Below are 12,818 nucleotides of genomic sequence, written 5' to 3'. Positions count from 1 at the left end.
AATTGCTATAATAATTACCTGCATGAGTCACCAGCAAATGATCTTTTGACAGCATCAACTTATTCTTTTCTATCTATTGGGAGCACAAATGGATTTCGATATGCGAGAGCAGCAGCAATTGTCAATACTGGATCCAGGCACTGGAATACAGATCCCATAAGCAGCATTTTCCTGATGTTTGGGTCCAGTGGGAGAGTACATGCTGAAAGTGGATTGACCCATCTCATCCCTCATTGTCCCAGGAACCTAACACAACTATTTTCTCAATGGGTAGCTAACTGGCTCACCTCATATTAGCTGGTGGTCTGTCAAAAATTTCGCGTTGATTCACAGTTGGCATAGAACCATGCAAAGGAAGAACAAGAAATCTATTAGGACTACCAAGGAAATTATTCCCTTTAATCTTGTCCAGAAGCTTCGAAATTTCATCCCAGCCAATAAGGAACACAAGGATTGCACCTTCTGCTTCATAGTGACAAATATACTCAATTGTACTTTCCACCTAAAATGTCAACATAGAGGTGTTAGCAGCAACTATTTTTCCTGGGTATGGTTAGCAGTGTATTAAGTTCAAATAATAGTTCTGGTGCACAAATGTGACAGCCATGCAGTTAACTAATGTAACAAGGATCAACATGAAATAAATAAAACTCAGAACAAAAAAATACTGTTTAGGTATTAGCACAAGACAGTATTTGGATGGAACTTATGGACATGGTGCTACGGTAGCACCATACTATAATGTATTATCTCAGAGCAAGACTGGATGAAATGACAAAACAGAAAATCAGAAACGTATCCTCCATGATGAAGAGAAGGGACGTCTATGGTTCTCTAATGAATCATTTACAAAAACATGACTTCCAGCTACTTGAGGAATTAATGTGTGCATTTCAATTATACAAAAAATGCACAGTACTTACAAGGCTCAAATCTAGTTCAGCAGCAGACCAAGCTTCAAGGGACTGCCTTGTTGAACTGCTGTAATTTCCATACTCCTTAGTAATGTCAATGTCCTGGAAAAAAATGAGCAACCGAAATGCACTTTGTGTGAAAACTAAAGCAAAATGATTTCTGAAACAATTGTTTTCACAGTTTAGATTTTTTTTATCTATCTGTACTTGCAGCTGAAGTGCTTAATCAGTGTGACACAATGCATATATAGAAGTACACAGCTAGACTAATCCATGCTCATTAGTGCTAAATTAAGGGGAAAAGAAGTTGAAAAACGAAGTTTACCTCAAAAACATCAGACAGTGGATCACTCTTAACTGATGAAAACCTCTTTCTCCTTGAACTACCTGCAAAATTATCACGTTCGGAATTGATCCTGTAACATGTCTTTTCTAGAACATCTTCTAGAAATAACTCAGCAACAGGAAAAGTGAACCCCTGCTCAGAACACCTCAATGTAAATATATAACATACAGACACAATCAATCAGAAGTTCAATTTGATGTTGTTCATGAAACATTACAGTACCAGGATGTGCATCACTGGAGCATCACCAAAGTACTTGGAAAATAGTTCAGCATTTATAGTTGCACTCATCAGTACAAGGCGAAGATCTGGACGTCTTGGTAGAAGGTCACGTAGTATTATGATGAGAAAATCTTCATTCATGCCGCGTTCATGAATTTCATCAACTAGTAAATGACTCACCCCAATTAAGTCAGGCTCTTGAACCTGCAATTTATATACTATTTCAGTAAATTCAAAACGCAACTAAAATGGAAGCATTCAAGCATACAAAAAATAAACAATCGGTTGCATTAAATTGCATCAGCAAGTGTTAAGGTAGGCTGAAGTGAGCAAAATATGTCAACAAGGTTGGCTAAAAAGGAGGATACTGCTCCAAGCTGTAGGCTTTTGATGGTAAGGCATAGCTCTTGCAAAGGAGTCCTGAGAATTTCAGGTAACTGAAACTGTGGCATTGCATCGTGAATGATCTTTGGATAGAGCCGATAGCAAAAACCTGGCTGAACGCGGCCTGCACGACCTCTCCTCTGTGAATAAAATAAAGAGAGAACTGCATCTATTAATGGACTTTTCATGTCTGCAAAGAGCCTAGTTACATATTGTCACCAGTAACATACCTGAGATGCAAAGAGAACTACACTTGGAAAACACCAGTCTGCTGGTCCTAGCTGCGATAGCATTGAACTGGCATGAGATGCAAAGCTTGACCTGATGCCGGTCCATTCCAACCATCGACTGTTAAAAGATCCTGATGGCGACACAGCAAACTTGCTTGACCTGGTGCAAGTCTCTGGGCCCTACATTCGGTTGAGCAGAGAATGACACAATCCTGTGAATTAAAAATTCACCACCAGAGAGTACTCTTTATTAATTTAGCTGAATAGCTTCCTGTGACTCGACTCGATCCATCGATATTGCAGAGAAGAGCAGGCCTCGTCTGTCTAGCTGATGTGATGAACATGCATCAACCTTGCTTTCTACAGTATCTCCTCCTCATCCTCGTGCCTCTGCTGCTGTCCGCCTCTGCTTATGATAGATCAGGTGAGTTCACCTTCGATGGTTTCTCTGGCAACGATCTAATAACCATGGATGCTGCAGCTTCTGTCACCAATGGCGTCTTGAGCCTCACTAGCGGGCAGAAGGAATTGAGAGGTCACCTGGCGGAGAGGGAGGTCGGCTGTGTCTCCCTGGCCGACGGCGGTGCAGAAGCCAGAGAAGCGAGGGCAGCGAGCGGGGAGGCGCACCCGAGCCTTGAGCGCGGCGATCTCGGCGAGCGCGTTGCTCTGCAGCTGGATCGGGCCGCGATACCTCCCTTCCCCGCAGACGACGCTCACGTCCCACTCCAGCACCAGCACCTCGAACCCCTTCCGCCTGGCGGCGAGCGCGAAGGCCAGGCCGCCGATGTCGCCGCCGGCCACTAGGACGCGCGCTTTGGGCTCCACCAGGATGAGCCCCGCGCGGGCGGGAGGGAGGCTGGTCCTATGCCTCAGTCGCGGCCGCGGCCGCGGCGTGGACGGGGAGTAAAGCACGGCGAGAAGATGGAGCGCTCGGTTGCTGCGGGAGACGGGGTGGAGCTGGCTCGCCGTGCTAGAGTGGGAGGAACGAGAGGAGGGGAGCGAGATCGTCTTTGGCGATGCGGCCCGCCTTGTGCTGAGCACGGTGGAGGAGCGGTGGGTCTGGCGGCGGCGCGGCGGCCGCGGTTGGGCGTGACGGGCGCGGTTGGGCACGGGTCTGGCGACGGCACGGCGGGCGCAGTTGGGCGCGGTGGTGGCGGCGCGCGAGGTGGAGGAGCGGTGGCGGAGGCGTGGCGAGCGCGGTGGCTGGCGGCGGTGCGGTGGAGGAGTGCGCGCGGTACGTGCAGCAGTGGGCAAGAAAGAAGAGAGTCGTGTGGGCGGGTTGGGGATTTAGGTTTTTAGGTTAAGTTCGACGGTGTTCATGTGGCCCACGAACTTAATATAAGAACGTGGGTACCCACGTTTCTAATACGATAAGTTCGACGGTTTTAGCTAGGGCGCACGGATTTAAACTAAGAACGTGGGTACCCACGTTTTTCAACAAACCCATGAACTTAACTCAATTAAGAACGTGGGTACCCACGTTCTTAAATTAACCCACGAACATTTATTAGTTTCTTGTAGTGTAGACACACCAAAGAGATCAAATCCTCTCCAATTCCACACAAGCCTCTAGTGACTAGCGAGAGAGATTTGCCGTGTTCTTTTGAGCTCTTGCGCTTGGATTGCTTCTTTTCTTTCTCACTTGTTCTTGTGATCAAAACTCCATTGTAATCAAGGCAAGAGGCACCAATTGTGTGGTGGCCCTTGCGGGGAAGTTTTGTTCCCGGTTTTGATTTGAGAAGAGAAGCTCACTCGGTCCGAGGTACCGTTTGAGAGAGGGTAAGGGTTGAAAGAGACCCGGCCTTTGTGGCCTCCTCAACGGGGAGTAGGTTTGCAAGAACCGAACCTCGGTAAAACAAATCCGCGTGTCACACTCTTCATTTGCTTGCGATTTGTTTTGCGCTCTCTCTCTCGGACTCATTATTATTTCTAACGCCAACCTAGCTTGTAGTTGTGTTTATATTTGTAAATTTCAGTTTCGCCTTATTCACCCCCCCTTTAGGCGACTATCACGCACAACCTCTTCGCGCGATATATCCGCATTTCGGTCTGCGCATAACTCGGACGTCCGGTCTTCGTCTTAATGGATCGAGCTCCTCCAGCCTGGTAGTGGCCCGATGGCCTGTCTCGCTAGCCAAGGCTTCGGGAGGCCCACGATGTGTTTTTGTGTTCGTGAGGATCCGGGGATATCCATCCCCCACAAAGTGCCTACCGGAGCTCTCGGCAAAGGGACTAACAAAAGGGTCCATTGGAGCCTTCATTGCCGAGTGTCAAGGTAGCGGATGCTCGGCAAAGGAGGCCTCTTTGTCAAGTGTCTGGCCAAACACTCGGCTAAGACTCTATCACCGTTACTTGACGCTGTGAAGGTGACTTTTTTTTTACCGAGTACCAGTTGGCACTCGGTAAAGACTTTGTACAGTCTATCGAGTTCTCTTTGCTGAGAGTAATACTCAGTAAAAAGTTTGCTGAATGTTTTTAGGATTTGTCGAGTGACCGAAACACTCGGCGATAAAATAGTGGTGCACGGTAGTGCGTATGCGTATAACAAGCCATATAACTCTCGGTGTTTCTCTTTCTTGTGCCGTGTGAGTTGAGTGCAACTGGCCGGTTTGGTCACCGACAGCGACTCGTCGTCTCAGCAAGCATGATGGAACAATTAATAATGGCATCAACGATCTCGCTCTCCTAGCTATTAGGCGTGCGGATGGCTAGCTGTTCAGACGCAAAATGAGTGTGCGTTCGTCTATGCCGGATTTGGCCAAGAATTATTTCAGTTCATCAACCCTTATATAAATTAGACTAACGATCCAGCTAGGAATCATTCCGGGTGCTCAATCCACTGGAACCGAACAGGTCCTGAAGGAAATCGATCCAGAAGCTAGCAAATCGATCTGCTGCTATACCAATAACTTTTTCCCCAAAGAAAAGACGAGTTCTTTTGGACACACTTGCTATACTAACATGCATGAGGATTGAGATGCGCGCTAGCTAGCAGGGTTTGTTCCTGCCAGCTGATTCCTTCCGTCTATCAATTGTTGCTCCTCTCTCCGTCCGATCGCAATCTACACGCCGCCCATGAGAATGATTCTTCTTTTCTCCCTGATGACGCTGAGCTTGCTAGAGTGTCGATCAACAAGCAAAGGCAAAAAAAAAAGGTATTTCCACTATCGAATATCATCCGACCCACTCGTCCAATGATAGGCTGCGTGGCGGTTGGAGAAGAGGGCAATGGCCAATGGGGTGCTAGCTAGCTAGTGCCTTGGTCGTACGTGTCTTTTAGGTAGCTAGCTAGCTAGGATATATAGTTGGTGGGTTTGTCTTTCTCCAATAACAATACACCAATTAATAAAGTGTTTATGCATGCTAGCTAATATGATGGATATCATCACTGGATTGCTAACTAACCCGGCCGGGGAAGGGGATGAAAGGGAAGTGGACGTTTAATTAGCTGCGGCAGGCAATGCACGCATGCGTCTCCCTCCCATAGTTTATGCATAGTATTATGCTGTCTCTCACCCAATATATGCAAACACTTATTATTGCACATGTATTCCCCTTCCGACATGGAACCATTGCATGCATCCGCCGCCCGGGTACCAATTCACTTAGCTATATATTTATGTTTTACACGCGTTTTTTCATGAGAGAGACACTCAAAAAAAAACGTAGGGATTCGTTTATTACATGATACATTAATTGTTGAGCGCTACAAAGTCGACATCATCATCACAGATATTAATTGAAAGAGTATTACTCACGCAAATCTATTTGTTGAACGCCAAAAGTGGCTTAAGGCCGGACGGTACGTTGTCCGGACAGTCCGTCGTAGTGGCACGGACCGTACGCGCGTGCGCAAAATCGGTTAATGTTCCGGATTTCTTGCGGGACTTGTTAGCTAAACATGCGAGATTAACTCAAAAACCGACTTATAACGAGGTCCTGACCTCCCCTTTATATAGATGAAAGGTTACGGCCCGATTGAACCACACAATCGATCCAATCAATTCTACTTGTTATTTTTACCTTATAAATTAGAAGTAGCCCTAGTTTAGCCTTCTTCTACATCGAATCTTCACCTCTCTTCGGCTCTACGTCGACTAGAGGCGTCTTGGATGGCATGCCGACGCTAGTAGAAAAGAGCTCTAAGCTGGTGGTACGCACAAATTTTCACTGGCGGTTTCAATTAACGTGTGTCACTACCGGAATCCGTCTCTTTATTGCCGAATGCTAAGCGCTTTGACGAGAGCTGCACTCGGTAAAGTCCTACTCTCGATAACGACCACATTTACCTTGAGCATGACTCTCGGCACAGGAAGACACTCGGAAAAGACCGCTTTGCCAAGTGCCGAACACTCGACGAACGGAGACGCTCGACAAAGGGCCGTCAGCAGACGTCTATAGCTGACGACCGTTAACTTTGCCGAGAGCCGGCCTTGGACGCTCGGCAAAGTATATATTTATTTTTTCCAACCAAACTTTTCTACTATGTTCCTACACTATATAGACTTACAGGTTCCATTTTGGCACAATTATAAAAGTGTTTGCTATAACTATTAGATTTTGTTCGTTTAATTGAATTTTATCACATAATTCAGATTTGAACTTAACTGCAAGTCATTCGAAAACTGTAAAACCATGAATGCAAAAATGGTATCCATGTTATTTAACACAAGGTACGACCGATTTAAGGAGTATACCGGAATTTTCGAGCACTATGCTCACTAAACATGACCATGAACTTGTCACACAGTTGTTTAAAAATTGTATAAAACATAAATAAAGTCAGAAAATCATGAAACTTGTCGACATGTTATGATATCATATGTAGAGCCTATGATAAAAATTTGAGAATATTTCATGAAAATTAGCACGCACTCTGTGTAGAAATGCACGCACTTCTTAGGTTTCTATGCATAGTGCGTGATAATTTTCATGAAACATTCTCAAATTTTATCATAGGCTCTACATATGATATCATGATATGTCGACAAGTTTCATTATTTTCTGACTTTGTTTGTGTTTTATACAATTTTTAAACAACTGCGTGGCAAGTTCACAGTCATGTTTCGTGAGCATGGTGCTCGAAAATTCTGGTTTGTTCCTGAAATAGACCGTAACTTGTGTCCAAAAGTGTGTTGACGCCGATCTGAGTGCCAATCACTATGAGATGAACCACCTAACGGTTCTCTCTGCGGAGGCGCGAATGGTCCGTGGCCCTGGGCCGGACGGTACACAATCTGGGCACAGGACTAACTCCTCTGCGTACATCCAAACGGTCCACGCCTGGGGCTTAGACGATCCACGATGGCGCATATGGTCATCTTCTTTGTAGCAGACCTAGATCTCACCTCCCGGGAGGGATCCCATTGGAGAGGAGAGATTCTAGGTTGTGTCTTGGAGTCGGCATGCCACCAAGACGCCTCTTATCGATGTAGAGCTGAAGATAGGTGAATGTTTGAGGTAGAGGAAGGCTAAAGTAGGGCTTAACTAGGACTACTCCTAATACATAAGGTAAAAATGATAAGTACAATTGATTGGATCGATTGAGGGGGTTCAGTCGGTCGTACCCCTTCATCTATATAAGGGGGAGGTCTGGATCCGTTACAAGTCGGTTTATGAGCTAATCTCACATAGGTCACTAACAAATCCCGCAAGAAATCAATAACCGTAACTGATTCTGCGCACGCGCGAACCGTCGGGACCACGGACAGTCCGGCTCCCATTTTTGTGCTCAACACTCTGTCATGTATAGCCTTTACATTTTTTCAGTCGCGGTGTGGTCAAGTCCTCGCCCAGATTTGTTTACATGATATGATTACACCGTGCGACTGATCGTCTGGTTAAATTAGCATGCATCACCAAGCTGACGAGGCCTATAATATATTGTTAATGATCTGCAGGAAACTAGGAACACACTATATTTAGATTATTAGTCGATGGCGTGTTTGAGTGATCTTTACAATGGGTTCAATTAATTCCTATATGTAAACCCACAAGTTTTAATTAGGCGTAGTCAAGTCGTCGTTCCCCTACAATTAATCTTGTCACGGTCGATCTGTTTAGCACGTACCACTAAATCAATGACCTATACGTACGGTTATGCTAGAGCCAGCTTTACTTTGTGATAAACAGGTGGAGGGATGCCGACGCATGCATGCACTTGTATTGTAGTGCAGGTTTCCCAAGTCAAGACAGGAGGATTAATAAATGAAAGGGTTTGCTTTTTGGTGTAGCTGATAAGCTGAATCATGCAAAAGCAAAGCAATTAGTAGAAGCGTACATATAGCTAGCTTAGGCTATCCGCAGCCGTTCCCCCTAAATTTTTCCCCCTAAATCTTACTATGCAGCCACGTCAGCAAGATTCCCTCCCCTATATTTACTCGTCCCGCAACCGTTCCCCCTAAATATTACCCTACATATCCTCTACTCATTAAATATACATTTCCCTACAACTAACATAACCAACTTGTTTTTTTATTTTTATTGTTTTTTTGAACACGTTTTGATTACCAGATGATACTTGGTGAACAAAATTATTTTTTTAATTATTCCTCTTAATTAAGACATACTATGTACAAAATCAAATATTATATTATTAAATTGTAATCCTTCTTACATCATTTCATTTAAAATTAATTAACCTTAGCGGTATTCGGATTTGTTCCATTCATATGTGCACGAACTTCTCTGAAGCACACTTACTTTGGAAGACAAACCTTTCAGTCGTACGGTGCAAGCCACGACTATCTTACGATGCAAGACACCGTTGCCTTTCATACGAAGCCACGGATGGCTTTCAATGGAAGCGATCTTCCCCCCCCCCCCTTTGCTCTCCCCTATATATATTCAATCAACCTCTCCCATATTCTTCGCCCATACTACTGAGTGAATCAAGTTATCCATAGTTCGGTATGTCTCCGAGTCATACGGAAGATGAGTTTGCTTCGAGTGATTCGAGTGATAGTGAGGACGAAACTCTTTTGCTTGTCAACCTACTAACCCTCAACATTGCGGCTCAACACCATCACCGCCGACGGTCGGGTATACCCCGCCGTGTCATTCACAGAGATCATTTCGCTGGAGAAAACCTCATCCAACATCACTACTTCACCGCTAACCCAGTGTATCCACCGCATGTGTTTCGTAGAAGGTGCGCACTTCATACATTTGTCTTATGTTATGATTTGTTCAAGTTTTGACAATTATGCAATACCATTTATATAGGTTCCGCATGAGTAGGCCTTTGTTTCTCCGCATTCTGCATGGTCTTCAACAACACGATATTTACTTTACACAAAGAGTTGACGCAACTGGTATGCCCGGACTAGGACCATTACAAAAGGTTTGTGCGGCCATGCGGATACTTGCTTATGGCTTACCTTTTGATGCGGTAGACGAGTATATTCAAATTGGGGAATCAACGGCTAGGGAATGCCTTCATCATTTTTGTCGCGCAATCATTGCCTGTTTTAGTGCCTGGTATTTACACACTCCAACTCAAGATGACATTACTCGCATCATGCATAATAGTGAGTCGCGGGGTTTTCCTGGCATGTTGGGATCCATCGATTGCATGCACTGGGAGTGGAGGAACTGTCCAACGGCATGGCGAGGTCAATTTTGTGGTCGAAATGGTAGGGCATCGATGATACTTGAAGCAGTTGCATCGTATGATCTATGGATTTGGCATGCATTTTTTGGCATGCCTGGGACAAACAATGACGTTAACGTGCTCCACCGATCCCCCGTATTTGACCCAATCACTACTGGTCGAATGCCACCTGTCAATTACACAGTTAATGGTCATGCGTACAACTTCGGTTATTACCTCGCTGATGGTATTTACCCCAACTGGCCTACTTTTGTGAAAGCAATCCGACACCCATACGAGGAAAAGAAAGTCTACTTCACTCAGATGCAGGAAAGTTGCCGAAAGGATATTGAGCGTGCATTTGGAGTTCTTCAAGCCCGGTGGGCGGTGCTCCGTGGACCAGCTTATGGTTGGGATCGTAATCGTTTGACAGAGATAATGACGGCTTGCATCATCATGCACAACATGATCGTCGAAGACGAAGGGCCATTTGCTGCAAACATTGATTTCGGAGACAACTCTTCAAGGATTGATTCATCTCAAATTATAGCGGAAGGCCGTGCCGAATGGGTTATTAACCACTTTGATCTACGTCGCCAAGAAAGATCGTGCTCCCTTCAAAATGATCTTGTGGAGCACTTATGGAATCGCCGTGGAAGTATGTAATAATTATGTGTCGTAGCTGCTTAGTTCGCACTTACTATCAGTACTTGTAATGTGTTTTCGTCTAAGTTTGTATTCGAATAAATAAGCTACGTTTCCGAAATTTTCCATACAGGCGACTACATTTTAGTTGACATACTACGTTTTTGTGTAGCACACACAACGCAACATCAGAATTCATGTTTTGTTCTACAATATATAACATACCATTCGATTGGCAATAATCTTATTCAAACATTTATGACATCCAAGCTCATTATTGTCTAATACAACAACAAACAACTTAAGATACACTGGTTCGACCAAACAAATACTGTTCTTGATAATACAATTTCGTAAACGAAGTAAGATAAAATTGTCTCAACATGTCTCAACAGCACATGCGCACATCGAACAGAACCGTTCACGATTGCTCAAAAGTAAATATGAACTGCTGCAATTTTTTTTCTGTTCCTTCATCACAACCCAAACTTCAGGATCTACATCTTCTTCGTTTGTCGACAACAGCATCTGCAAACGTTGTTCTGCCGATTTGAGTTCTTCAAGTTTGAGTTCCCTTTGTCTAATGCTTAACTTTTGGGCTTCCAATTCCAATCTCTTCTTCTGTATCTCCCTGTCTTCTTCAGTGGTCTTTTCTTTTTTTCCCCTTTTCTATGGACCTCTGTATTTGTTTCTCAGTAATTTCTTGTAATCGGCTTAAGTACTCCGGGGACGAAGAAGAACCAGCTTTCTTTCTCTCAGCTTTACTGTAATCACGGCCACGGGGCCTTTTTCCTGAGAGCCCAGCGGATCCACTGTCAGTCTCCGGTGTTTCCACTGATGGACACCCCGAAGAAGGTATTGATCTTGCATGTAATCCTCTAAACGAGTGTCCTTGACATATGCTCTCCCATTTCGGTTCCCCCTTCAATTGATGCCAGCACTGCATATAATGAAATGGTTTGCCCTCCTCATGAGCGAACAAAGTGGCTGCCTTCGATGTCTGCAAATTTGGAATTGATTATATAATTAGTTGCAGCAGAGACACATGTAGTACATAAAATCATCGTTTCAAAAGTCGTACCTTATCGTCGTTACTTAGACCACTTTGTTTCTCTCTTAGGACTCTGGCGTAGTATCCAGAGAATTTACTGACATCAGCCCTTATCTTGTCCCATCTGCTGCTAAGTGCTCTGTTAAGTCGACAAGGAAATTCCCCCCTTTGTTCATTGTACCTTTTTTCAATTCTGGCCCAGAGACCCTCCCTCCTTTGCCCAGTATTGACAATAGGGTCACTACTTATTTGCAACCAAGTAGTACAAAGGAGTCTGTCTTCTGGTGCTGTAAAGTTTTGTTCCTTAGATTTCTTTTGTTTTTGAACTGGAGGTGCATTTTTCTCAGGACTATTGATGTCCTGAACACTGTGTTCAGCATCTGACTCCAAGTGTATAGGCATTTGAGGTATAGTGTTCGAACCCTGCAACGGTGTACTTGATAGTGATGGTGGATAAGAATCTGTGTATGGACTCATTCCAACCGACCCAAGAGGGTTCCTCACAAAATTCATGTAGTGATTCCAATATAGTGCAGATTGGGAAGCAGGGATCATGGTTGATTGGGAACTAGTATTCCCTGGCTGAATTGGAGCCCACATTGTAGTTGGACCTTGACCAGGACTAGGAAAATTAATGTTTCCCATGATGTTGCAATCGACTGGATTCTGCTGCATGTAGCCCGTTGGCCATAAGGGGGGTGGTGGTGGAAATTGCTGGGCATTTGAGGGATTTGACATCGCCTGCGACGATGTCACATTGTTGGTAGGGTCCATGCTAGGATATGTGGAGATGGCACACATTTAGTCATATGATACAAAGTGAAGCCAATCGACAAAACGAGGTACGTTATACTTAAGACAAACCATATGAAGACACGCAAATAATAGTACCATAATGTAATGAACTTATTAAGGAGTACCATCAGAACATTTAAGATTCAACATAGTTCACAGACGACAACGTTCTTAACATCATACTAACTTAAGCTGACGAGGTAGCATGGAGACTTAGACATACATCACACGACTAGTTCGACAACATGACAAGTACGAGAACCCGAGTACTGGGATGTTCAAAAGCCAATCCTGCTTGTACAGGTCGAATACATTGAACTAATAAATATTCCAATAGCTATTACGAGTTGACCTATCTGAGTCGCTGAAGTACCACTCGTCACTCACATCCGGGCAGTAGAACTCCTCTTCGTCGACAGATGGTTCAGTAACTGTTGGAGGGGTCGAAGGAGATGTCGGTTCAACACTTATGTCATCCCCCTCGTACTTAGCAATTTCAGGAAAAGCTTGGACTTTTGCCTCTAAGGCATCTTGGTGAAGCAAATCAAATTTTTCTTTCATGGCAAAGAGGGTTCTAGCTAATATCTCTTCGTCATGCATGTGGTCTAATGCATGATCTACTAATCCACGAAGGGATTTT

General features: G+C 44.4%; 1 protein-coding gene and 1 long non-coding RNA gene across 2 annotated transcripts; one reads left to right on the top strand and one right to left on the bottom strand.

Moving 5' to 3' along the window:
• Window positions 1-923: 923 nt before the first annotated feature.
• On the bottom strand, window positions 924-1,392 carry LOC109945264 (uncharacterized). The gene is made up of 2 exons (XR_002268393.2): window positions 1,240-1,392; window positions 924-1,016 (listed from the first exon to the last, which is right to left on the bottom strand). It is a non-coding gene; the product is annotated as an uncharacterized lncRNA (long non-coding RNA).
• Window positions 1,393-8,967: 7,575 nt separating this feature from the next.
• LOC103650293 (protein ALP1-like) lies at window positions 8,968-10,462 on the top strand. The gene is made up of 2 exons (XM_008675900.3): window positions 8,968-9,246; window positions 9,321-10,462. Exons 1-2 carry the CDS (start codon window positions 9,008-9,010, stop codon window positions 10,351-10,353), a joined length of 1,272 nt encoding a protein of 423 aa, XP_008674122.1. The 5' UTR covers window positions 8,968-9,007; the 3' UTR covers window positions 10,354-10,462.
• The last annotated feature ends 2,356 nt before the right edge of the window (window positions 10,463-12,818 follow it).

The sequence above is a fragment of the Zea mays genome, chromosome 3, assembly GCF_902167145.1.
Source record: "Zea mays cultivar B73 chromosome 3, Zm-B73-REFERENCE-NAM-5.0, whole genome shotgun sequence".
Lineage (NCBI taxonomy): Eukaryota > Viridiplantae > Streptophyta > Magnoliopsida > Poales > Poaceae > Zea > Zea mays.
Note: the sequence above shows the minus strand (reverse complement) of the source record. Positions and strands in the feature narration are given on the sequence as shown.

Excerpts from the sequence above, each read along its gene's own strand:
- LOC103650293 (XM_008675900.3), top strand. The coding sequence starts at position 9,008 with ATGTCTCCGAGTCATACGGAAGATGAGTTTGCTTCGAGTGATTCGAGT. Across the intron at positions 9,247-9,320 it reads CCGCATGTGTTTCGTAGAAG|GTTCCGCATGAGTAGGCCTT; the intron begins GTGCGCACTTCA and ends CCATTTATATAG.